At 37.9% G+C, this 25,981-nt stretch overlaps 1 protein-coding gene across 1 annotated transcript in view; it reads right to left on the minus strand.

Moving 5' to 3' along the window:
• Nucleotides 1-25,981, minus strand: part of SPAG17 (sperm associated antigen 17) — a 117,762-nt gene that overhangs the window by 71,972 nt on the left and 19,809 nt on the right. The window contains 10 exon segments of the mRNA XM_019474093.1: nt 493-723; nt 2,395-2,545; nt 4,262-4,375; nt 4,458-4,595; nt 5,535-5,653; nt 6,013-6,094; nt 6,829-6,975; nt 10,142-10,323; nt 17,824-18,018; nt 22,945-23,152. Coding sequence (XP_019329638.1) covers nt 493-723; nt 2,395-2,545; nt 4,262-4,375; nt 4,458-4,595; nt 5,535-5,653; nt 6,013-6,094; nt 6,829-6,975; nt 10,142-10,323; nt 17,824-18,018; nt 22,945-23,152 — 1,567 coding nt within the window.

Below are 25,981 nucleotides of genomic sequence, written 5' to 3' on the forward strand. Positions count from 1 at the left end.
AGAGTCCTCATGTATAAGTTATATATCCTTTCCACTTCCTAATACTCATACACTAGTAATCGTCTAATTAACCTTATACATCACTTTTGATTTCACTCTGTGGCTGCTACTGAGTTTGTAAAGACTCGGCTGCCATCATAACTAACAAAAGCCTGTGTTCAGAAAGGTATTTAAGCATGTCTTCAGTATTTTATGTCTCTAAATTATATTTGATGTCATAAGCAATAAAACAGTTTTCTAGTACATACTTTTCTACAGATATCATTTTAAAGAGTTGCTTAAATAAACTGTTAATGTTGTCATACAAAATAGCTAGCTTTTGTCTTTATCTAGTAATTCTACATAGATACTCAATGTACAGACTATACAATACTTGAAATTCAGTGATTTGTACAAGTAAGAAAAATCAGAGCCCTGAAATAGCAAATGATATGGTAAAATAAATAGCAGATTTAAATTCTTCAGGAGTAACATAAACAGAGAGGTTTTTACCAGAGCCTCTTGGAGTTTTCTCACTAAGCTTCTTTTCCATAAGGAATGGTTGTCTCAGCTGTCTTGCAAACCGGGCTGGATTATCCCAAGGTATGTAAGACACTTCAGAATCACCTCCAACCCTAGATCCAGAGCTCTCCAGGAGACCAAAGTCACTCAGCCCAGTCAGCCTCAGGCTTTCAAAAGTAAACACTCTGAAGGCTCTTTCTACTTCAGCCCAACTCAGAAGTTCTAAAAAAGAATTACAATCATTAACTGAAAATGTCCTTATGGCTCAGCAGAAGATAAATAGAAGACTATGTAAGTGTATTGTTTTTGGCAACTCTGCAAAAGCCAACAACAATTTCCTTAATGGTATTGGATCAAATTATGTGAGCTACATTGTACACTGCATTCGAAGTTGAATGCTTCCAAATTGCAAAATTATATGCCTAACTATTAATCCATCTTAAATGAAGTGTTTCCTACATCTGAATACCTCTTGGCTCATTAACTTTATATAAATGATGTTGATTTTAAAATACTGAGTAGACTTTATCAAACCAGTTAACAACTAGTTATTTTCAGTTCATAAAAAGGCTTCCATTATTATAAACTTTTTTATTATCTGTAGCTTCTCAAACCAACTATAAAATGTTTTTTTCTCTTCAGACAAAATTTTACACATAATTTATACAGAAGTCTGCAAGGTGCAAAGGCATAATAAATCCTATTTATGGTTGTATGCATTGGTATCCATAACAATGATAATCTTGAGAAGGACTGAATTTTAAGACATACAGAGAGTATCTTCATACAAAACATACAGAGAGTATCTTCAGTTTGAAATGTTTTCTCTTTACGGTAAACACCCAAGCATGTCACACATCTTGAAAATGTTGGATGTCTCATCCCTTGTTTAAATCAATCACCTTCTTGATAAAAGTGAAGACATTGCTAGCTAAGTCAACAGTTGGGAGAGTTTGGCAGTATAGTATGGTCCAGTGAAGACCATCAAATTTGACACCCATCAGCTAGAATGCTACAGCAATACAGAATACCTTAATAGCTTAATGTCCAAAATGAACATACCAACAACTAGAAACATGCAGCGCATGCAAATTAATTCAACACAAGGGATTTCAGGACTGAATAGCTGGGAAAGTACCTTCAAATCCTGTGCCTTATACAATGGCATAAATGTAACCAAAGGGATTTGGATGTTCATATTTCTCAGTAGTCTAGCATAAACTTTCGAAACTACCTAAGGGTGTTTTATGCAGTCTTTGGGATTGTTTCAGTGTACGTCATGGTGGTATGCACACTCCAAAGAAAAAGTAACTGCAGAAGTGATTATGGTTGAAGAAGTGACTGTATTCCTGGTTTGATAAAGGGACTATTACAGAAGCCATTTCATCATTAACACCAACAGCTTACACAGAATACATTCTGAAAGCCATTTATTGTCCAATAAAAATCTTCTACCTAAGATACATGTGCTCCTCCACCAAAAGGGCATTGGTAAATAAACATACAGCTTATGTCAGTGTCTCCCAAAATGCATTCTACGTCCTAGGATCAAAATAGCAATTTGTACAACTATTTTTTTTTTTCCCCCTCAGATTTAGTAAGTGTTTTTATGTTTGCAAATATAAATAAATGAGTTCCAACATACTTCCAGCTCTTAGTCACGCAATATTTAATACTCATATAGCCTTGCCCATTAACCATGAAACTGAGGTCTAAAGTTAGCCCTAACTTGTACAGTAGGCTAAGGTGTAAGCAAGAATGTGAAAATGGGAAATTCTGCAAAGGTTTTAGGCAGCTGAAAAAAAATTGTCCTATAATTCCTGCTATTTAATAGGATCATCAACCAGAAGAAAAAGATGGGAGTTATATCAATGAAAAAGAAAATCAGTTTACCACTGGTACAATAATGCATGAGCTCGTGAACTCTGGCCAAGCGTTTAGTGTTGTTTTCAGTTGAAGGAAGGGTGAAATGGGTAAGTTCTGTAAGAGGCAGTTTATCCATCATCTCACGTTCAATCTTTTCTGGATTTAAGTTCTCCTGGACCTGGAACAAAAACCAAAGTACCAGAGTTAAAGTAAACTTTCACACCAGTGGATTTCTGAAAATTATGTTTGAATAAAGAAGTCTTTTTATAGCAAAAGACATAAGCATGTGCTTAAGTCAGTTGGACGTAAACTTAAATTCGAGCATGTGCTCACAGTACATTGAATCATGGTGTCAGATATTTTAGGCAGAAAAAATGAGATACATAAGAGAATAACTGACAGCATAACAACAGACACTTGTTAGAAGATAGCCTGTACAGTGAACACAAGAAATGTGTTCAGGTTGGCTAAATAGTTGGAGCATAGTGTATACCCAAGACATTGCCAAATTCTAACAAAGGCAGAAAGGTTCAGAGACTGCAAGGTTTGGGATTATTTCAAAGTAACAGTTCCCAGACTTTCTGAACCAAAAAACCACTATGAATTCCTCAAATTTTTCCAAAGCCAGGGTGTAGTTTTACTGTTAAACTTTGAAAATACTCTGAAGGCAATACAAGTGATAACACAGTTCTAGATTTCTAGATAGCCTGTACTAGCTAGAGTAAAAAATTCTGGAATACAGAAATATGTACTGATTTATTTAGACAGGCAGCAGGTACCTTCCACGTATCTTTCAGCTGGTCTGTGCTACTTCTCATAGTAATTAAGTCTGTAAACTCATTGACCAGTCTGTGACTGCAGCATCCCTATATATTTAAGATTTATCTTTTGAGACTTATTGGCATCTTTCAGCTTTGCTCTTTTTAGTATTACACACTTACAGTACCTTTTTCTTGGACAGTATCTTCCAAATCTCTTTCCTCTATCCACTCCTCAAACATTGTGCTATATCCTGAATTTCCTCTGCAGCAAGTACATCATATATATCAAGCATATGCCTGCTAAGAGCATCTCTCTTGGTGATTACTCAGTCCTGCCTTCTGCTTGAGTATCTCCAATGTGTCAAGCTCAATTTGTTTCTGAATACTGTTTTAATCAATGTTGTAATCAATCAATTTGTAATTCATGAAGCCAGGCAGATATACCTTAGCTGTGAAATCTAGAACTGTGTTATCACTTGTATTGCCTTCAGAGTATTTTCAAAGTTTAACAGTAAAACTACACCCTGGCTTTGGAAAAATTTGAGGAATTCATAGTGGTTTTTTGGTTCAGAAAGTCTGGGAACTGTTACTTTGAAATAATCCCAAACCTTGCAGTCTCTGAACCTTTCTGCCTTTGTTAGAATTTGGCAATGTCTTGGGTATACACTATGCTCCAACTATTTAGCCAACCTGAACACATTTCTTGTGTTCACTAACTAAATCTGTATCTTTTCTTATACTTCTCTACATACTAGTATTTAATCTAGTCTACATACTAAATCACTGTTATCAAGTTAGTATCTCATTTTCCGCAGTTTCATCAGTGTTTGACTACAGTAAATCAACAGAGTTCTCTAATATCTCTCATCTATGCCAAAGGCTAAACATTCTTATTAATAATGCAAACAGATCACCGAAATCAATATAATGCTCTATGTTTGTGATGTGTTCTCTGTCAGTAGCAGTAACTCATTGCTTCTTAAGCAGACTAAACACACGTGTCCATCTCAGCAGGAAAAATCAAGGCTATACTGTTCTGCTTTGTAAAAACACCACTCAATCCTTTCTAGTGCATTGAGTATTCACTGCCTGTGGACTTTAGAACTGTTTATATATGATAGGTAGCACTATACCTTCAGGAGGTGCAACCGCTGAGCCAGGGTATCATGGTAGTTAAATAAGAGAGGGTACTTGGGGGTGACAGTCTTTTCTTCGCTGTATTTAGGAGAAAAGTAGTCATATAGATTCTGTTAAAAAAGAAAGCTGTATTAAACCCCAATAATCAGATTTATTTGTCATTTTAGGAAATGAACAAAAGACAACACAAACCTTTTTTTCACTCTCAGAAAGTGAAAGAGAAGGAAGGAGAGAGGCTATATGATCTGCAATGGTATGATGTAGCCCATCTGCCCGGGGCTCTGGCACCACCAGACTAGGTGGCGTAAGGTCTTCTTCACTTGCAATAACCTGGCAAACACGATATATGTTAGCTTTCATTATAGTATGACTGCTGCTTAACTTCATTAAAACTACCAAGCAGATCCTGCTATAAGCTAAACATACATCCATAAATTTTGTCAGTAAAGAAAACCATTTTTTTTCCTACAAGTAGTAAAAATGCAATTCTCCATGTTAGTTCCTGCCCAAAACAAAGATTATGGAAACAGAATTAAATATTTTCTCCTATTATTCACTTTTGGAAGGATGAGAAGAAAATGATTTCCAACTTGAAATGTTAAGAATTGTTAATGAACACAGATAATTAAAAACTGATTGCGTATCAGGTGTTGGACCTTATTTTGAGTATTTTTGCCTGAGTCTATTTTCAGACGAAATTGCAAAAAGTAAAAAAAAAAAGATTGCACTGAAATTTTATTTCTAAAAGAAGGAAGATTTCCAAATCATACTGTGGGTCTTTGCTAACTCATAGACTGTGCCTGAACTCAACAAAAGTCAGATCTGTCTAGCACTAGCATTGATATACACCACTTCTCTGTTAGGCTTGCCCCAAGACCTTTATACTGAGTAACACAGTAAAAGTTCAGTATCAATAACATTGTTGCAGGACATGAAAACTTGTAATTGACTTAGCTAAGAAATTACATCTTTTTCCTCATTTGATTTCCTCATTTGATTATATATATAATAATACATATTATAAATGTAGTCCTGAAAAAAAAATTTTGGAATAACACTGTATATACAGGGTAAGTGCACAACATAAAAGAAAACCAAAGAAGTGACTTTTGAGTTGTGATTCCTTTGCATTGAACCTCCTTGGTCAGTGCCTCCACGCAGAGTCTCTTATTTTAGGCTGAAATAGACAGATTTACTGATCTTTGATCAATTCATTATATCAGGTCTAAACCGAATTAGCCACAGGAATTATGAAGAGAATATTCCCACCTGTTCCAACATGCAGTTCAGCATTAAGGGTACAGAAAAGTATTCCTCGGGAATCTGACTCAGCAAGTCATTGTAATACCTCATGTCCACGGAAGTACCCAAAATAGAAGCTTCTTCCTCTGTTGTAATAAGAGATAAAACATTAATTTCTTCAGAAATGCCCATTTATATTACCAACCAGTTCAACCTTCAGACAATTTTTCTTAAAAAACACTAACAAAGTCCATTACTGTAGAACTCTAAAATCTGACTGTGACTAGGAACACATCGAAAAAGTGATTTTCTCAAGTACTTAGTTATCACCACTGCAGTTTCCAGAGACTTTCACAATGTATTCACCAAGAAACTACTCTCACAACATCAAATCACATCTTCAGCTTACTGTGCAAATAATTTCAAGGATTTGTGCTGTCAAGATGAATGAATGGTACAACAGAGCGAACAGCTACAGACCAGCGCTTTAATCCTTTAGACATACCCTGTGACAAAATTACTGTTGGCAGAATTTCTTCTGCTTGCCCTTTTTTCTTTGAAGGTGTAATCTGTGATGCTGGTTGTACCTAAAGGAACAAAAATAAAGGTAAAAAAACCTCAGAAACAGTGGAACAAATGAGGATTGCACAAATAGGTGGGAGAAATTAATTTCATTTAGCTTTGGTTACATACCCTAGACGCTAAACTTTTAAATGGCTGGTATTAGGGGAGGCAAATCCCACCTAGCTGAATGGAACAAGATAGTAAGAATATAGTTTTATGAATGCTTTAAATGAGCATTCAGTAGTACTGCTACAAATGGAGTAAGCCCATTTTTTCCCTGCCACTAGTTTATGTCCTATAGGTCACTTTCTTCCACCCACTTAAGCTTTCATCTACCATGAACAAAATAAAGAAACTGATCTTGGATAGAACTAATAATCTTTTTTGGATAGTTCACAGATCTGCAACAAGACATAGTAGCTCCGTGCAGGCATAGTGATTTTTCCAGACACAAGAAGGTGTCATCTGAAGCTATTTAAGTAGTTTTGACACCTATGGTACTTCATGCCAGCACCTGTATGATCCTTCAAATTTTCCTTTTTTTTTGTTTCCCCAATGCTCTGCTATTTTTTTTCCATTTTTTAGGTTTTAAATGCTGAAGACAAAAAAAACAATTTCATTCACAGCAAATTACACATGGAGTGATGGTCCAAGGTGAATTTTTGAGCGCAGAATTAAAGACAGGCAATTCTAGCCTATAACTATGTATTCTCTACAAGAAGCATGGTAAAGCACAAAGGATCCTTGCCTCAGTTACAGGTGGTTGTGTCGATTTGCTCTCCGATAATGCAGGCACATTAATAAACTTGGTGTTTTCCAAGTAGTTACAATGCTGTCTTCTCCAGTCCAGGCAGTCATACATCAAACAAGCAATGTTTTCAAACAGCGCAGTGCCAAATGCAAGCTATGACAGAAAATCAGATACAAAGGATGAAGTCTGCATACAAAAGTGTCATGTATCTTAGCCACATGAGTCATTAGCTCTCTAACCAGCAGATCTACAACTGTTCAAAAATATTCAAAAATATTTTTTTCCACTAATTCAAAATGTTTTATAGAGTTATTCTTAGGAAACAAGGCCTCCTCATCTTTATTTGCCTAAACACTGCCACACCACAGTGTGGACTGAGTATTGCCCAACTGCTTTAGTTGTTATAAAGTCTAACTTGTCTTAACAGTAACCGTTTAAGCTCTGCTCTCTTGCAACTGGAATTTAGGTTATTTTTTTGGATGGGAAGGAACAGGAGAGGTGACTTAAAATAACTGTTTCATATCATATGTGTTTGTTTCTACTGGTGATCAACCTACAGTGTATTTGCAAGGTCAACTATTCTCCTGCCCTAGAAGGATAAAAAATAATTAAAAAAACCCACCAACTAATCAATGTCATCTCATATTATATTCTTTCTTTCTGTTGCCTTTTTAAAACAAAGAAAGCCTCAAGTACTGAACTCTGAATTCCATAGTTGTGCAAGCAAAGGAATGTCAGCATACCAGCTGAATGCCCAAAGGGAGAGTCCTGTATCTGCAAAAGTCTGACAAGGAAAGAGTCAAGGTTCTTGAGGTGGTGTACTGTGGTTTTCACCAAGGCTTGGGAGGAATAAAAAGAATAATACCAACCGCTATTTTAAATGTGAAATGCTTTTGCACAAATACCAAAACCCTATCTGAGACCACATGCCACACTTAAGTTTCAGTGGCCTTAACAGACGTATTCTTCCCCTGTACATCCTAGACATTGTGGAAAAGATGAAATTACTATAATTTTTAGACAATTTCTGTCAACAGCCCTTTTGTGAAAGCAGAGGAAGTCTCTTGTATTAAGAAGTTTGCCTCTAAGAGGTGGCTATCAACATTGGATGTCTCAATTTTAAGTTTCCTAAAATGAAAAATGGTGAAGAAGCACAACTGTCATTAAGCACTAAATATATTAACTGACCCTTAAGGAGCATTAAGCATATGCTTTCTTCAACTCAGACCCTCTTTATGGCACTTCAAAACAAGCACCCCAAATCACTGATCAGTTATGGAATACTTGTCTCAGTTTTCATAACATTTAAAGACTAGAGGAGATATTTGGGAGAGAAGTTCTATTTGTGAAAACAGAATTTTCAGAGTTAATATTCTTGCACCTTTGTTTTTCCAATTCAATACTCTTCTGAAAAATGGGTTAGTATAAAAACCTTCATTCATATATTACTTACAAGAGATCACTAGAGCACATGAAAATTTCAGTTAAAGTATTGGAGTGTTTTGAATGCACAATTTTTTAAACAAAACAAGAATTTTTACAAAGTTACAAGTAACACAACCTGGCTCTACTCAATGGGACACATGCAAAGTTTAGCCACATATGTATAGCCATATTATATGTATAATTACAGTTTTGTGATTCAATTTACTTGCTCTCTCCTATTCTCAGGACAGACACAGATGCTTGTCAAAAGTTCTCTGAGTCTAACCACTAGTGACTCTTCAAGAAAGGAAAAAGTTTTTGAAAATATTTTCCTTTCTAAATATTTGAAATCTGAGACTGGCAATTACTTGCTGTATATAATACTCTATCATTTTTCTATCAATGTCTAACAATTTGTCACAAGAGTTTTCCTTCTGTATATCTTGGACTTCAGAGATGCAGCAAGCTAGGACTTGGAGACTCTCCAGGAAGTCCACTAGAACAGACTTACTCTATCCACCTACGATTTCACAACTTCCTCACGTCTGTTTCTTAAAAAACTTACAAATGTTCCCACTTCTTTAGAGCTCTGCTGAATTCTGAGATACAGAAGAATGTGAAATTACAACTACAATCTGCTGGAACAATTTCAGTGACAGGTCATTTTTCTTTTATTTCAGCTGTAATATAGCTGCTCGCAGGATATTCACGAATAGCAACAGTCCCCTATAAGATGTGATTATGGGGAAGATAGATAAGATTAAAAAACTTCTTTCCAAAATAGGCTTCATATTTTAAGATTAGATCAAGAGTATAACGATAAGTAATGTTGTAAGTAGCAAGCCTACACGTTTCCACAATTGAGGCATTTTTAGTGAATGCCTTGGAAACCACTGTGGCTTTAGCCAAACTCCATTCTGATCCCTTCAGGATCAAGGGTACTTCCTAGCTCACCAGACTGTTTATATACAGGATTTAATGTACTACAAATAAGTGTTAGGAGGGTGTAGTCTGTCCTTTATAATATAGACTACAAATACAGTAGGTTAAATTATGGCATGTTGCTTTATTTTGCTTTAGCAGTTTATATTTTTTACTGCTGCCATTGTGGATTGAAAAATACTGGACCCTTTTACCTCACTAGACTCGAGAACCTATGTTGGAAAAAATTTCTAATGGTTCACTTTCTCTTCCAGTGCCCAGTAATAGTCCTGACTCAGCAGGCTATAATGAGTAATAAACACTAATGGTTCACTTTCTCTTTTCCAGTGCCGTAATAGTCCTGACTCAGCAGGCTATAATGAGTAATAAACAGTCCTGACTCAGCAGGCTATAATGAGTAATAAATAGTCCTGACTCAGCAGGCTATAATGACTAATAAGCCAGAGCCATGTTTTGGGTTGGATAAAAAGAAGAGGTATTGGATATGCTAAAACAACATTTTATATCAAAAAGCATTCTTGCATCCATTTTAATTTGTTCTCATGTGATGGTTCTGAGATACAGTAAGTAGACCTGCTGTTATGAGGACAAAAATATAATTTTTGTGTTATTTCATACTGCTATCTGACTCTCTAATGAGATCCAAATTGGGTCTATGTAAAGATGCTGAGTAAATTTAATACCTCAGACTGTTTTAAAACTCTGCTGCTGTGGCCTACAATATTAATAAACTCCAAGTCAGGTATTTTTATTCAAAGGACTCCTTGTGAATACATGCTGAATAAACTTGTTGGACACATAGGAAATAATTTTTTTCAAGGTTACAAATACACTAACCACTCTGGTTCTGTTTCATAGAAGACTAAGCTAAAATTCTTGTCATTTCTAAATTGGTCCTAAATGTTACAAACCACAAAGCATGCCATGCATTGTGAAAGCAGAATCTACTGACCAGCATTTCTCTGTCAGACCAATCAGGGGGAAAGGCGCTCTCCTTAACTAGGTGATGAAGTGTGGCAACATCAAAGAGACTTGATCCATGCTTTCCACTGTTCAGAACTGGCTCCAGGTATTTCCAAAATGTTTCCAGGTCTTTGATAGCTTCATCTTTCTTTCTTTTCTCTGCTTCTACAACTAAAATTTATAAGTATTAGATAAATCATGGTACAACGTCTCCCTTTTACAGAAAGCACAAATCATTTATTAGTCTTCTGTAAGTACTGTTAAAATATTCCCATCCTCAGAGTCTCAGCAAAAACCTGACACCCAACTTTGGGATTAAAAAACTCCAGGAAGATAAAGCCTCAGTAAAACATGGTAGTTCTTTCAGAAAAAAAAAAACAAAAACTCAAAACCAAAAACCAGAACCACCTCCTTACCTCTCCCCCCAAAACTAAACAACAGCAGTGAATGTTTGAAACCTAGAAAATGTAAAAATCCCAGGTTGCATTTTTCCAAAGCTGCCAGCACATACCTTGACAAACCTGTTCTTAAAGTACAGGGTAAGCAAGCCTTTATCACAATTTTATTGGTGTGGAAATTGGGGCAAAAGGAGATTAAGGTACAGAATGACTGTGAATAGCGAGCCTAGAAGTTGTATGATTTCCATTTTTACTGCATAGTAATGATCAATTTTCAAAGGTGCTCTCGCTACAGAGAAAAAAAAAAGTTCTCTCCAATGCCAACCTTACAATCACTCTGGAATCCAAGATCAATCATACTTTTTGTAGCCTAATTTAAGAAACGTAAGGACGCTAAACGTGCAGTGACTTGCCTTCATTTGGACTTATGGGTGCTCAGCACTTCTAAAACTTAAGTATGAAGGCCAAATACCTCACTTGTATAATTCTAGTGGCCCCATGGGTTTAAAACAAAACAACTCAGTGAGGCTGTGTACTCTTCCAAAAATGCTCATCTCCTTAAGGTTTTCCAAGTTATATATGCCTCCTGTAGCAGCCATCAGAAATGTTTGCCAATTAACTTATAAAATGTTTTTATCATGATTCGGAAGATATGTCCCCTTAAGTGACTCCAGAAACTGGGTAGAAGACCTGGGAACTCTGCCAAAAGATTCTGTAGGTATAAGACATTCTCATGAGTTCATGGGGAGACTGAACAAGTACTTAGAAAGCAAACAAACTAAATCCATTGAGGTTTACTAAAAAGACAAAACACATCAGGATCAGGGAAAATCCTGACTTAAAAATAACTGGTGGCTAGGTGATGTATGCATTGAGAAGTTTCATACGTGCTTTTCCTACTCCTCTTTTCCTTTTCCTTCCATTCCTTTCCTTTCCTCTCCCTTGGGCATCAGTTTATGAGCACTTCTGGAGACAGATCACTGGCCTAGATGGTCTTGATCTTAAACAGTTCTATGTTCCTAACAGCTCATCCCAGTCACAGGATCATCCCTTCTCTTTGTTTTTCATCTGCTCATAAAAGATATCCTCTAAATCAGGACAATACCTCACCCATGGCAATGTTCCCCTAACAAACTCAGCTTTGAAAGCACATCTCGGCAGTGTAACAGCATCTAGGGCTGCTCAGTCAGTGGATTAATCCCTTTGATTTTTGAATGAAAGGTGAATGGCACTGTGCTAATAGCATTGTAGCTAGACATTCCTGTTTTACAATAGAAGAATAATAACATTTTACTAACTCCGCTCCAAAGTTTAATAATAAAGAACACACAAAAATGCGTATGACACTTAGGCTTCCCCTTTCACAGAAACATCACGGCTTGCCAGGATCAGTCTTTAGATGCCCTGCCTCCCCTCTTAATTCTTTTGCCTGCAGTCCTAAGGCTTTTCTTTCCTCAAGTTTATTTTGATCATGTAAACCCTCTCAGAATGAATTAAAGTTTTCATGAGTAACCAAAAAAGAAGGTGCAGGAGCTGGGAGAAACTGTCAATACAGAAGAGATTTGGCATAACCCCACAGAGGAACTGAATTACCTTGAAGTCTTCAGTAATAGAAATGAGACAGTACCCAGCAGTACACTATATGATTTTGGAACAACAACAAATCTGTTATCATCACATAACAGTGGAAGAAAAGCATCTAATATATACTAATATATTGCATAGCGATTTTGAACCATCACTGTGAAAACAGAAATCCTAGAATCACTAGGATGTGTTAGGTCACACATTTCCAGCAGAAATGGAGAAAAATGAACTCCATTTTGTCAGGCTGAGAGATTGGTCTGAGTTCTCTCATTAGTTCTCAGAAAAGCTGAATTAGTAGTAGCACAGCTACTAGAGCGATTAGAGGAACAGAAAACTAACCATACGAAAGGGTACTAAGAGTGCCTGACTTGGTAACATCACAAAATGAAAGCCATTAGGGGATGCAAACACCCGGGAAGGAAAAGAACACGAAAGCTGTGGTCCCTAATCCATGATTCATGTGCATTCATGCTAGGAGCAACAGAAACACTGTAACATGATTGCATTTATAGGTTAATGTCTTCCCTTCTAAAAGTATCTCCGTACATTACTGAAATGATCAACCGTGATTTATTTTGTAAGTCATTCAACTATGAAATACTTGAGTTAATGCCTGCTCCAAGGCACAATTAACTATACCTGTATCGCTGCTGACAAATGTTTGTCTTAACATAACGTTAAAAGCCTCAAAACCTCAATAATATTCCTACTAAGTCTACTTCAGTACTTCATTAACCTCACCTGTGGAAAGTTTCTTCCTGCTAAATTGTATTTTCTCTATTACAATTTAAACTCTTCATTTTCTGTTCTAGCCTTTTACAAACTTGAAAACTTTTATAATTTCTCCACTACATCATTTAGCCTTCTCTTCTTAAACTTAAGGATAACAGTTCCATTTTTTTTCCTCATAGGTAAAATTTTATAGATCCCTAATTATTTTCTTTTCCATCATTTGGAATTTTTCTGATTGGCACACATTTCTTACAAGGTCTTACCTCAATAGTGAGTTGCATGCTAAGATTACTTCAGGTATTTTTTAGGACACATTCTCATTTATAATCTGGAGATGGTATTTGTTTTTTAGTGGCATAGTGATATTGCTGACTTGTGTTCATTTTTGAAGTCAGCATAATAGCTTATCTTTCAAACCTGTTACCTAGCCATGTGTTTCCTAGCCTTTATTTGTATATTTAATTATTCCTGTATAAGCATACTACATTGTCCATATTAAACAGAATAGCCTTTTTTCCAGATTATTATTCTCTATTCTGTCAAGAACATTTTGCATTTGAATCACACCCCCTTATTCCAATACCCATGACAATACCAAATAATACCAGACCCAGCACAAATTCCCGAGTCCACTCCATGCATCCTTCTATTTGATAGTAAACCTTTAACAGTTACTCTACAGAGGCCAAGATTTTTTGAATGAAACTGCACCTACTATATATTTATTTTCATCTAGCCCTACCTTGCTCACTGTGGGCCATGTGAAATAGCCTTATTAAAACCCAAATATACAACACAGACTACTCCTCTGCTCAGAAGACCAGTACTTCATTTTGTAAGGAAATTAAACTTGTCTGACATGATTTGTTCTTGAACAGCATACACTAGCTGTTACTCATCTCCTCATTTTTCTTTTAAGTGGTTATAAATTATTTGTTCCCTTATTTTTCCAGACAGAAATTAAGCAATTACAGTGCCTCGGCTATTTGTGTTCCTTTCCCTCTTCCTCACAGCTCTTTTTCCACTATCTCACTTGCTCTTTATGACTTCTCAAATATAAATGAGAATGGCAGGCAGAATACAATTTACGTCAATCTGAATCAGCTGAAAAATTCTCTACCTTAGCTAAGTACTGCTCAGTTATTTTACCTATTCCTCCACAACTTGAAGCTGAATCTTTCTGCTACCAGCATTAATTGTGGCTAGTTATAACTACCACCTGTCTGCAATGGTATTTGTAGTGAAAACAGATTAACCCCCCCAACACTCATGCCAGCAAGAAGTACCAAAAGCCCCCCCCAAACATTAACCATTGCCAGCCTTCTCAGGATCACCTCCTGACAGTTCTTCCTCTCTATTGAGCAGCAGACAAACATTATCCTTGGTCCTCCTCCTGCATCCCATTTTGTATCTTGGCATTTCTGATTTTGTGCCAATAGGCTCATAATAAACATATATTCTCATTCCTAGTGACCTGAGCTATTTCTAATTCTTAAATGCTTCCTTATATCTATATATATCCACAAAGAATGCATGGTTTAGCCAAGCTGTTTTCTTACTATGCAACCTATCCTTTCTTAGTAATGGAGAAAACTTGCATTACTACCTATAATACTACTTACAGAAGATACTATCATCTATATTTACATTTTTCCCCCCTTTAAAAAGTTTCCTCACAAATTTTACTTACTAATTATCTAAGTTCACTGAAGTCTTCCTCTATTATACATACAAGACAAAGAAAAGATAATATAACTTTGGAAATATTCGGGGAAACTTGCCCCTGCCCCCTCAACCCCAGCAGGTGTTGTAAATAAAATGAAAATAAACAAACCCTCATTTCTGCTATTTTCTAGTAAGACATTACCTTTAAATTTTACAAGTTCTAACAAAACTATAAGAAGCTGGAAATTATGTTTTCCTCTCATTCTTTTCCCAGAGATAAGATGGCTCATCAAACAAATTCAAACATGACATTACTTCTTTGAGCCCATCAGTTGGTTCTGTGACTGCCTAAGTCTTAAAGGCTAAATCTATGTGATTCATGTTAGGTCACCTTGGCACCTTTGGGGACAGATTCCCTAGTACCCACACAATCTAACCTGTAGCATTTGCCATGAGGCAATTTGAGTATCTCAGTTTGTCAACACGAATGGGAAGGAAGGAATAGCATGCTGAAATAGTTCAGCCTTCACAACACTAATAGGGAAATGGTTTGTATTCATCAGTGGTCAGAATGGCAGAGAGTCACACCATCCCATCTCAAGTCCTTCAGCACTCCAACATAAACAGCCCTCATAACCCTCTTTCCTACCCAACATACCCAGGACACCATTCCTCTCATTTACTGGGTTGCTCGTGCCATCTCAACAGCATCAGAATTCATTACAAGGGATTTCCCAGCACCACAGAGAACATTGCAGAAAGTCAGTATGCACACTTATAAATAGAACCATAATTACTGGTCAAAAAACACATGTATGAACAATTATGGCTACCAACTCAGTCTTCTCACCTACGCTTATTTATCACCAGACTTTGACTTAGATTTAAAATAATTCAAGCTGGAAGGGACCTCAATCTCCTACTCAAAGCATGGTCAACATGAAATTCAGATAACAGGCTCAGGGCTTTATCTAGCTCAGTCTTGAAAATCTCCAAAGACAGAGATCCCACAACCTCTACAGGCAACCTGTTGCAATGCTTGACTGTCTTTGGGGTGATTCCCACCACCTTATCTCTTGCCAGAATCTTCTATTTCAATTACAGAATCACAGAATGGTTGATGTTGGAAGGGACCTCTGGACGGCATCTGGTACAACTCTACTGCTCTCACACTGATGAGATCCCTCCGTGCTTTCTCTTCTCCAGGGTAAACATTCCCAGCTCTCTCAGCCTCTCCTTATATGAGAGATGCTCCAGTCCCTTAAACATCTTTGTGGTCGTTTTATGGACTCTCTCCAGTAGCTTCATATCTCTCCTGTACTGGGGAGCCCAGAACTGGACACAGGATTCCAGGTGTGGCCTCACCACTGCTGAGTAGAAAGGAATGATCAAATCCCTTGACCTGACACAGCCCAGGATACCATTGCTACGAAGGCACATTGCTGGCTCATGATCAACTTGGTGTTCACCAGGGACCCCGCCAGGTCCTTTTCTGCCAAGCTGCTTTCCAGCTGGTCAGCCCCCACCATGAACTGGTGCATGGGATTATTTCTCCCCAGGTGCAGGACTTTGCCCTTGCCCTGGTTGAATTTTATGAGGTTCCTGCCAGCCCATTTCTCCAGCCTGTCGAGGTTCCTCTGAACAGCAGCACAACCCTGTGGTGTTTCAGCCACTCCTCCTAATTTTGTATCATCAGAGTACTTGCTGAGGGTATATTCTGCCCCACTATCCTGATCATTAATGAAGATGCTGAGTAGGACTGAACCCAGTATTGCTACCTGGGGTACACTACTAGTTACTGGCCTCCAACTAGGCTTCATACCACTGATCACCACCCTTGGGGCCAGGCCATTCAGCTAGTTTTCAATCCACCTCAGTGTTTGCTTATCCAGCCCATACTTCATCGGCTTCTTTATAAGGAGACAGTGCCAAAGGCCTTAGTGAAGTCAAGGCAGACAATATTCACTGCTCTCCCCTCATCTACCAAGCCAGTCATTTTATCACAGAAGGTTAGCAGGTTGGTTAAGAATGACTTCCCCTCGGTGAATCCATGCTGACTGACCAACTACTTGTCCTTCATGTGCTTGGAAACTGCTTCCAGCATTAGCTGTTCCATCATCTTCCCAGGGATCGAGGTGAAGCTGAGCAGCCTTTAGTTCCCTGGGTCCTCCCTCCCGCCATTTCTGAAGATAGGAGTGACACTTGCTTTCCTCCAGTCCTCAGGCACCTCTTCCAATTGCCACGATCGTTCAAAAGTTATTGAGACTAGCCTCACAGTGACTCCCCAGCCAGCTCCCTCAGCATTCGTGGGTACATCCCATCAGGTACCATGGACTTACATATGTCCAGTTTGCTTAAGTATTCCCTGACCTGATACTCTTCCAGCAAGGGTATGTCTTCCTTGCTCCAGACTTTTCCCTCATCTCTGGGGCCTGGAATTTTCAAAGGCCATTCATGATCACAACCTGTATTTCTTCTTCCAAATACCTCAGTGAAAAGTCTTGTTCTGTGTTCTTGGTAACTTTCTCAGAGGTGTTAGAAGGATGCTATTAGGTGCCCCATAAGCCTTCTCTTCTCCAGATCAAGCAAGCCAAGATTCTTCAGCCACTCCTCATAGGGTGGCTGTCTGCTGGGCTCACTCAAGTTTATTAGTATCTTTCTTGTACTGTGGAGCCCAGAACTCTGGTCTCATGAGAGCCAAGTAACCAGGAATAATCACTTCCTTTGATCTATGGGAACTGGCTATCTTCCTACAGCTCAGTATGGTTAGCTTTCATTGATGACTCATATTTAGCTTGCTGTTCACCAGGATCCCAGTTCAAGAGAGGTGTTAAAGCCTGGGGACAGCTGAGTACAATTGCAGGGTGTTATTCTGTGGCATATTCTTCTCTGGCTGGGGCCACAGTCCCAAAGTAGTCAGCTGTGCACCTCCCTTGAAATTACCAAATGAGCCAAGTTTGCTTAGCAACACACCTTCCTGGCTAACGATTCACAGAAGTACACATTTGGTAAAATGTTGTTGTTTGGTGGCTACTGCAGAAAACTATGGTTGCAACCACTGCCTGCTTAGTCAGTCCCTCCCTCCACTGTCCAGCTGAGGCAAGTTTTGCACTGGCAAACCATTTGGTTTGGTGACCAAAGCAATGGCAATACCATTTTTGCACTGGCAAACACAAGGTAGTATGCACAAAAACAAGGCACAGAGAGGGAAAAAAACACAGCAGGAACAGTCTTTACTTAGATATAAAATAGCCTTTCTACAAAAATTTTGTTCTTATGACCGGATTACCTTCAGGTGAAAGTAAAGATTGTTCCTGAAGTTTAGATGCTTCCAAGTACATCGGCAACAGCTTATAATTCTCAGAAGAAATTCTAATTACACTTGTAATGTTAATCCCAAGCTCAGACATCACAGGCAACAGCTGAGGGTTGTGGAAATCCAAAATTATAAAGTAATGATGGGCACCATCATCTGGTTCATCATCTGTTCAAAACATAACAAAAACAGATTAGAGCAAGGACATTCAACAGCTAAACAAAATTCATTTTTTTCTTGACTATATAGGGATACTGCAAATTAAGCTCAGAGAAACAGTTCTTTTATAACTTTATATAAGTTTCAAAATATTATGTGCATAAGATTGAAGTCTTCTATAGCAAACCACTTAGAACTCAGCAGGAAGAATACAAGTCAGAAGTAAAACTTGTTTGGAGAGCACCAGGAGAAAAATAGGAGAAGCTGATTATAATCAGAATGCTAGTTATAGCAGCATTTCTGTAATTGCTTCTCTTTAAGAAGGAGTTTAGTGTCAGGACATGCTCACATGCTCTAATGGTAGTTTAAGCTATCCTATTCCATCCTGCATAAAGCTGGCCAGGGAGCACACACAGAATAAGTTACTGTGTCTTAGTTGAGAGATTATATTAGCTGTAATAGTTTTGAAGGATTAGCTGCAGGTATGAGCTGACTCACTGCTGACTGCTCCCTGCCCAACAGGTTCATGTTTGCTAGATGGACTCCCTGTCAAAACCCGCATCAGCTGGTAATACCAGCTCACACTAGTCCTTTTAGTTGGCAAGGGGCATATCCAAATTCATCCTAAAGTACAGATGAGACGTTTCATTGAGTGCCTGCTCTGTTTGGGCTTATTACTTCTGTAGAAATAGGCATAGCAACGTTTCAGTACCGAAGCAAAAGGTTAAGCATTACGTAGGTAAAAATGAGCCCTCTAGAAGCTTGACTCTAGTCTAAGTTAATTGTGTAGATTCCCTTTATGGCCCACGCAGAAATACAGGTATTCAGACAGGTATCAGGTGATTTAATTCATCCAGCACGATTATTTATCCTAAGACAACAGAAACTGCCTGCTGAAGCTCCTGTGTCTCTCCATCCACTATGGAACACATACAATTAATGCAGATCCTGCACTAACAACAAAGTTTTATATTCTATTTAGCACTGAGGTTCTTTCTTATGCCTACTAACACAACACACTTAAAAGTCCTTTGGTCACTCCTCAGCTCACAGGACTCATTCATCCAAGGGAGAAAAAAGGGCAGGGGAAAAAAGGTAGCCTGGCACTGACATCTGCCTGTGCTCAGGTATATAGCCGGGGCTGTGCAAATGCTGATACCACCTGGAGCAGCAGGCTGGCAACACGGCTGTCTCTCCTCTTCTTGTAACATTAGGTAAACATAAAAGAACTTAGGAATTTGGAGAAAGACTGACTGAGGAAGCAGCCACCACAGTCCAGTACATATATTGCATAAAGCAAAATCAAAACCAGAAGAAAACTAGTCCATTATATCACTGCTAGTACTGAAACTGAACTACATATTTTGATGCCTCAGTTTCTGTAGGAAGAAAAAGCATGAGCACGTACAATTACTGAGCATTAATGATTTCTAACAAAAAAGACAGATGTCTGCATAGTGAGTTACAGAGATCCAAAAATTCCAATGCATACATGCTGAAAAGAAAGACTGCCTGCCATTCAACAGTTATGATTATGCTAATAATCATGACAAGTTGATAATAATCAGTCAGTTCTAATAATCAGTGACTAGTTCATACTTAAATAATGAAAGACATCAATGCAAGTAATCTCAAGATTACTCAAAAACTGAAATATTCCATTTCAGAAAGGTAAAAATGTACTAGGGATGAATGATAAAATGACTGTTAGCTACTAGAAACAGATACAGATTGTCTTTGAGTTCAAGATATGGTCATATATAAGCAATAGCTCAGATTACTCTCAAGTAAAAATTGTGGCATTTTTCTCTCTTTTTTTTTTTTCCCTTGATACAGCTGTGTTAGAGTGGCCAAGAGTGCTGAAAAAAGTTTTCACTGTATCAAGTTTAAGGATCATCCAAGGTTCTTCCTGTCTTCTGCTCAGACTCTTCTAAAATATCATAGAATCATACAATCATTAAGGTTGGAAAAGACCTCTAAGATCATCGAGTCCAACCATCAACCCAACACCACTGAAAAAAATACGAGAAACATAAAGACAGCAGATTATTCCATGAACAGGTTTGTATCCAACTGTGCATAACAGATCACATGCAGCTGACTCCCTAATAAAGTTCCTAGGCAAGACCTTGACGTGATGTAGAAAAAAGAGTAATATGAAAGCTGCCCTAGAGATCATAGAATCATAGAATCATTGAGGTTGGAAAAGACCTCTAAGATCATTGAGTCCAACCGTCGACCCAACACCACCATGCCCACTAAACCATGTCCCTAAGCGCCTCATCTACTCGTCTTTTAAATACCTCCAGGGATGGTGACTCCACCACTTCCCTGGGCAGCCTGTTCCAATGTTTCACCACTCTTTCAGTAAAGAAATTTTTCCTCATGTCCAATCTAAACCTCCCCTGGCGCAACTTGAGGCCATTTCCTCTCGTCCTATCGCTTGTTACTTGGGAGAAGAGACCGACACCCACCTCGCTACAACCTCCTTTCAGGGAGTTGTAGAGAGCGGTGAGGTCTCCCCTCAGCCTCCTCTTCTCCAGGCTAAACAGCCTCAGTTCCCTCAGCCGTTCCTCATAAGACTTGTTCTCTAGACCTCTCACCAGCTTCGTTGCTTTTCTTTGGACACGCTCTAACACCTCAACGTCCTTCTTGTAGTGGGGGGCCCAAAACTGAACACAGTATTCGAGGTGCGGCCTCCCCAGTGCCGAGTACAGGGGCACGATCACTTCCCTACTCCTGCTGGCCACACTATTTCTGATACAGGCCAGGATGCCATTGGCCTTCTTGGCCACCTGATACATGGACTATACCTGAAGATTTTGAGAGTACTACATTCTCAGTAGAAAAGTTTCATAGATCTACATGTTCTTGACACTGAGAAATGGAGCTGGCACCTCTTTCTCCCAAGACACAAAACAAAGCTTTAGCATGAGGTGCTTGAGAATCTTAATTGCCACGTTCTCGAGGAAAGATATATATTCCTGACACAGTTGTTTCACCACACTTAATATTCATTTAGAATGGTCTCCAGAAGTTTTGGCGATACCTGACTTAATTTTCTCTTGGCATGGACTTCTACGTGGAACTGTCAGGAAGAACGAAGAAACAATTAGCTCTCCACAAGACAATAGCTGTGTTTTTCCTGTAGCCTATGGTGAAGGGTTTGTGGGGTGCTGTCCCTTCTTAGGGCTATACGTTCCTCCTCACTGTCTTCCTCAGCGTGACTAAAGGAATTAGCAAGGTCAGATTACCTTTTCTGTTGTTAGGTAGTTCCTTATTGCCTTCAGACTGGAAATCAATCCACTGAATACAATTTTTTTTGTATGAATCAGAATCAATTTGTTTATTATTAAGCCCAACTGTGTGGATGCACAATGAATGTGGTAAATTGTTCAGAATGGCTTCAGCTCAGTACAGTCATGACTGTAAAATTAAATACAGCACAAGTGACCAAGCGCAAAATACCTCAACAACTTCTCCTTTGAGGCAATCTGCAACTATTGCTATTTCGTAAATATCCTTGGGACTAATGAGACAAATCCCAGTCAATAAAATCATAGTTTAACAGCAGTGCTAGTAGTTCATAATATAAAGCTACTAAGCATACTAAACAAGGGTACTTTTCATGGCTGTTAGTTTTTGGAGGCAATTTGTATTTTCCTTACTTTGTCTTCTCATTAGCTGTGACTAACAAGGCAGCAAAGCATGGATATCTTATAGAGGTACCTGATGTTTTCTGCCCACCTCTCAAGGCAGTAGGGAGCAAAAATGTTGGAGCTGGTAAAATTGTTTCTACGGGGCCTAGTGGGAAGCACATTAATACCCACTCAAAGCCACTCTGTACTGTACATTCTGTACAAATTTTAGTAAGATGACATGAGTTCTCTATATCACTTCAGCTTGGATTCTTAAAGGCATGAACGTTTCTTTGAAAACTTCTTTCAGGCCCTGAAATACCTTAAAATTATTAAAGGAATGATGTTATAGCCAAGCCTTATCTGAAAAAATGCAGAGCTATGCACAGATAGCTACTGTTGTGTTCTTGTTTACTTTTGTCAGCTTCACTAAGATTCAAGATTTGCTCTAACACCTGGACTGATGCTTTTTAGATGCTTGAAGAGTGCCACTGATCTCGAATGAGATGCAGACAAAGGTTTGATGAAAGAGAGAGGAAAGCCTGCAGCAGTTCAACTAGGGAACAGCAGGTACACATAATGCATCCAAAAATCAGCAACTGCTTCTCCAGCAGGAGAGATCCTGTTTATGTTGATGTAGCTCAAACATATTATGATCCAAATTAAATATAACTGTGATCTAACGAGGAGAGCTATGCACATTCTCCAATACTTTTTGTTCTAGCGATGGGTGCTATGTTTTAAGAATAAAGATTTTCTCAGCACTCATTAGCATATTATTCCCTACTTTGTATAGTTCATTTCTGGAGTAGATTTCTTCAGGTTTCAGTTCTATCCACATGTTTTTACAGCAAATGAAATCATATTGCCCTTTGTACAGAACCTGGCTTCATCCCCAGACAATGGTAGACAGCTCTGTTATACTTTATAATACAAGGAGAAAGCTGCCTTTGGATACTGACACAAATGCATTTAGTTAGTTATTCTGAAATCTTTCTGTAAGAAAGGTTTTCTGTAGGATTTGTTTAACCACTTTCCTTTAGTCTTACAGATGCTAAAACATTTTGATGTCGACATGCTACATATACCTCATTTGCATTTTATTTCTTGGACTGTACAATCTATCCTAATACTGAGCAGAACACAGTGCCCTCTTCAAATGCAAAGTAGCAATGCTTTAATATTGCCAAATAAATCTTGACCTTTCAATATGGAACAAAACAAAGTACTCAGTTAGAAGCTAGGTTGCAAGATTTCTAGCAAGTTTATCAGGAGTATATCTACATTTTTTACATACCAATGTATTTGTCTTCCTCTTCCACTTCTCCCCGTCGCTTCAATTGGGTGTCCTTTTTAACAGTGACTGGTGCTAGAGAGCCTACTTCTGTGTTTTTTCCTTTCCTTTCTTTCTCAGCTGTCTTGGCACTAGGGAGGTTCTCCTTCTTGCCGGGAGGTTTAGCTTTCTCTTTCTCTCCATCTTTTTCCTTTTGTTGCTCTTCTTCTGCCTGACAAGATGAATAAACTAAGTTCTCATTGTAGCCTTTGTGCAGAACAAAGGGCAGACCGCTGTAAAATTTTAGTGGTTCAATTTTTTTATTTGAATACTTTTCCCTCTCAGCCACTATAATGTTGATGTAGTGAAGCTGTCTTGAACACTCTGCCTTACCCTTCTCAAACACACCATTCAGTTTATTATATTCTTACTAAATCATAGTGTTAAGACTTCACACTAAAAAGGAACTGAGAGAGGTAGGTAGACATACCCACATACCCACAAAACTAATGAAATGCATACTGGTAGAAAGACAAGTAAAGAATCACTGTGCTTTAGTTACTGCCACTACAGCACTTGCATCAGCCAGAAACCTTCCCTGGACTGAAGGAAAATAAGACAAAAATTAAATTTCTGTTAAGTCTTTAGCATCTCTGTTAACACTGAGTATGGTGTAAAAAGGTACCAGCGCTATTCTTCTTTGATGTAAATATCTGTCTACTATAAACTAGAGCCAAGAGACTTGTGCTCATTTCACACAGGATATTACTCAGCCATTCTCATTATTTTCAAACAAAACCACCTACATTAAGTTCTGCTCAGTAATTTAAGAGTAAAGAATGAAAAAAGATTTTGTAAGTATCCCAAAGCCTCACACTATAAATCCAGAAAGCCTAGAGCCAGTATAAAATTAAAATAATCCAAAATATATTAAGGTAAAGCAAGGTGCTGTAAGAGTAAGAAAACCTCCACCTTATTTCTACCCAGCAGCAGGACTATGCACTAACTATGCAAGAATGACATTTGAGGATTGTAAAGCTAAATTAAATACAATAAAACGATATTAACTTAACTTACTGTTGCCATCCTGCTGGTGTCACTTTAAAGGCTATTAAAGCAATGAGAAAAGCTCTCCATGCGAATGAGAGGGCAGTTGACTCTACACAGTTGCCTTCCCTAGATTCAGCTGGAAAAGCAGACTATCCAGCTGTAGAAGTTGTGTTTAGTTCAAAATCAAAACCAAAGCAGAAAATCTTTTCCTGATTTCCCTTCTTCATGCGTTCCCTTTCTGTAAAATTTAGAAACGCCTTCAAGAGATTCTCGTAACTATTTGTGCTGTGAAATGGGGGATTTGGATGCTTTCATTGTTTTCTTTCAAATTTATTCCACTTTGGACATTTCAAACCAAAGATTTTGATAGTACCACTTTCATTCTAAGCTTATGAACATGTCAAAACAGATGATACAATCATCAGGCTACAAAGTTCACAATTAGCTTTATCTATTGCATCTGCATCCTTTTATGTAATTAAGTCTCAAATAAGCAGACACATTTCTGAACTTGCCGAGATTCCAACAAAGAACACTAGTTGACCTTAATACCTGAGGAAGTAAAAGCCTCTCCTTTCTATGACTCTTTCCTTTTCTTCTCAATGTCATATTTCTCTTTTCCTACAAGGTGCAGCTTTTTGTGGAGTTTCTAATCTTCCATTAGCTTTACATTCTGTAATATTGTTATTTTAAGCTTCATATTACAGAATCTTACTACCTCAAACAGTTTTCTAAATCAGAGACACCTCTTCTGCATATTAGTTTAAATGCATACACCTGTCAATTTATGACAAACTTCTGCTCCTACTGAAATACAGAAAATTCATAATGGTTTATTTTTGTTTATGCACTGTTGTTTGTTTGTTTGTTGTTTTTCTTCTGCCAATCCATTCTATTAATTGATGTCTATTCTAAAAAACAACGGACAGTTATGTTGGCTTTCTGAGAACTGATCTGCTAGTAAAATCCTGGTTTCAACTCCCAAGTTGTTGTCAATGGACCTTGTATTGTACAAGCTAGTTGGAAAGGATTAAAAAATGTATGGCAGACAATTTAGAGTTGGAATTCCAAATTAAGAGCCAGTTTCTGCCTGTTCTGTACTGCAGAGCATCCTTAGAGCCAAGAGCCCTCTCAGTTCTTGACTCTGTCTTGGTCCTTCAACTGCTGCTCTCATGTTTGCCTGTCACGCTTTGATATAGATATAATCCAGAGGAGCTGACAACTTTGTCCAGATTGCTTGGCTAAAACAGAGAAGAAATTGTAGGTTCCAGAGATTCTTCAACCTTCAATACCAACTATCCTCAGATTCTCCAGGAAAATAAAATTATACTTACAAAAGTAATCTTGCCAAATCAAAGCTAAAGGCTCCATTTTAATATTGGAGCACCTAATCTTTAAACTTCAAATTTTTGTTTTACAGTTTACTTATCAGCACTGACTGATATCTAACAGAAAAGTCATTTTTTCTCCATTCATTACAAAAAATCTGCTCTATAGCTTCAGCCTCTCAATTTCTCTCCAGATTGAAAATGCACTTTTTTTTTTTTCCCTCAGATTCTTCACATATTTCTGTGGCTTACATTATCATTTGCTAATCACTTTTGCAATTGACTTCTATGGGAACAGGTCACAACTTTAATTTATCACCTAGAATTTAATGTTCCTGTGCTTGTGTGCTATACTTCATCCACCAATTATTCCCACAAATAGAATTACTGATAAAGAAATTTACAGACTTTTCAACTACACAAAATCCACAAAACCATTTTCTTCTTGGATATTTTACATGCACAGACTGCTTAGGTCTCCATGTCATCATGTTTTACATTATAGTTTTTGATCAATTAACAGGGTAAACTATTGCAGCAATTATATGACTTGCTGGTAATGGTCTTCCGCTACGTGAATGTTTGCTGGAAAAGGACTATAGCAAAGACCAACTGTTCAGTAAGTTGTTGAAATGTACCACTGACAACTATTTTTTTTTAATTACAGATGTTAGAAAGCAATT

The sequence above is a fragment of the Aptenodytes forsteri genome, unplaced genomic scaffold (genome assembly GCF_000699145.1).
Source record: "Aptenodytes forsteri isolate BGI_AS27 unplaced genomic scaffold, ASM69914v1 Scaffold216, whole genome shotgun sequence".
Classification (NCBI taxonomy): domain Eukaryota; kingdom Metazoa; phylum Chordata; class Aves; order Sphenisciformes; family Spheniscidae; genus Aptenodytes; species Aptenodytes forsteri.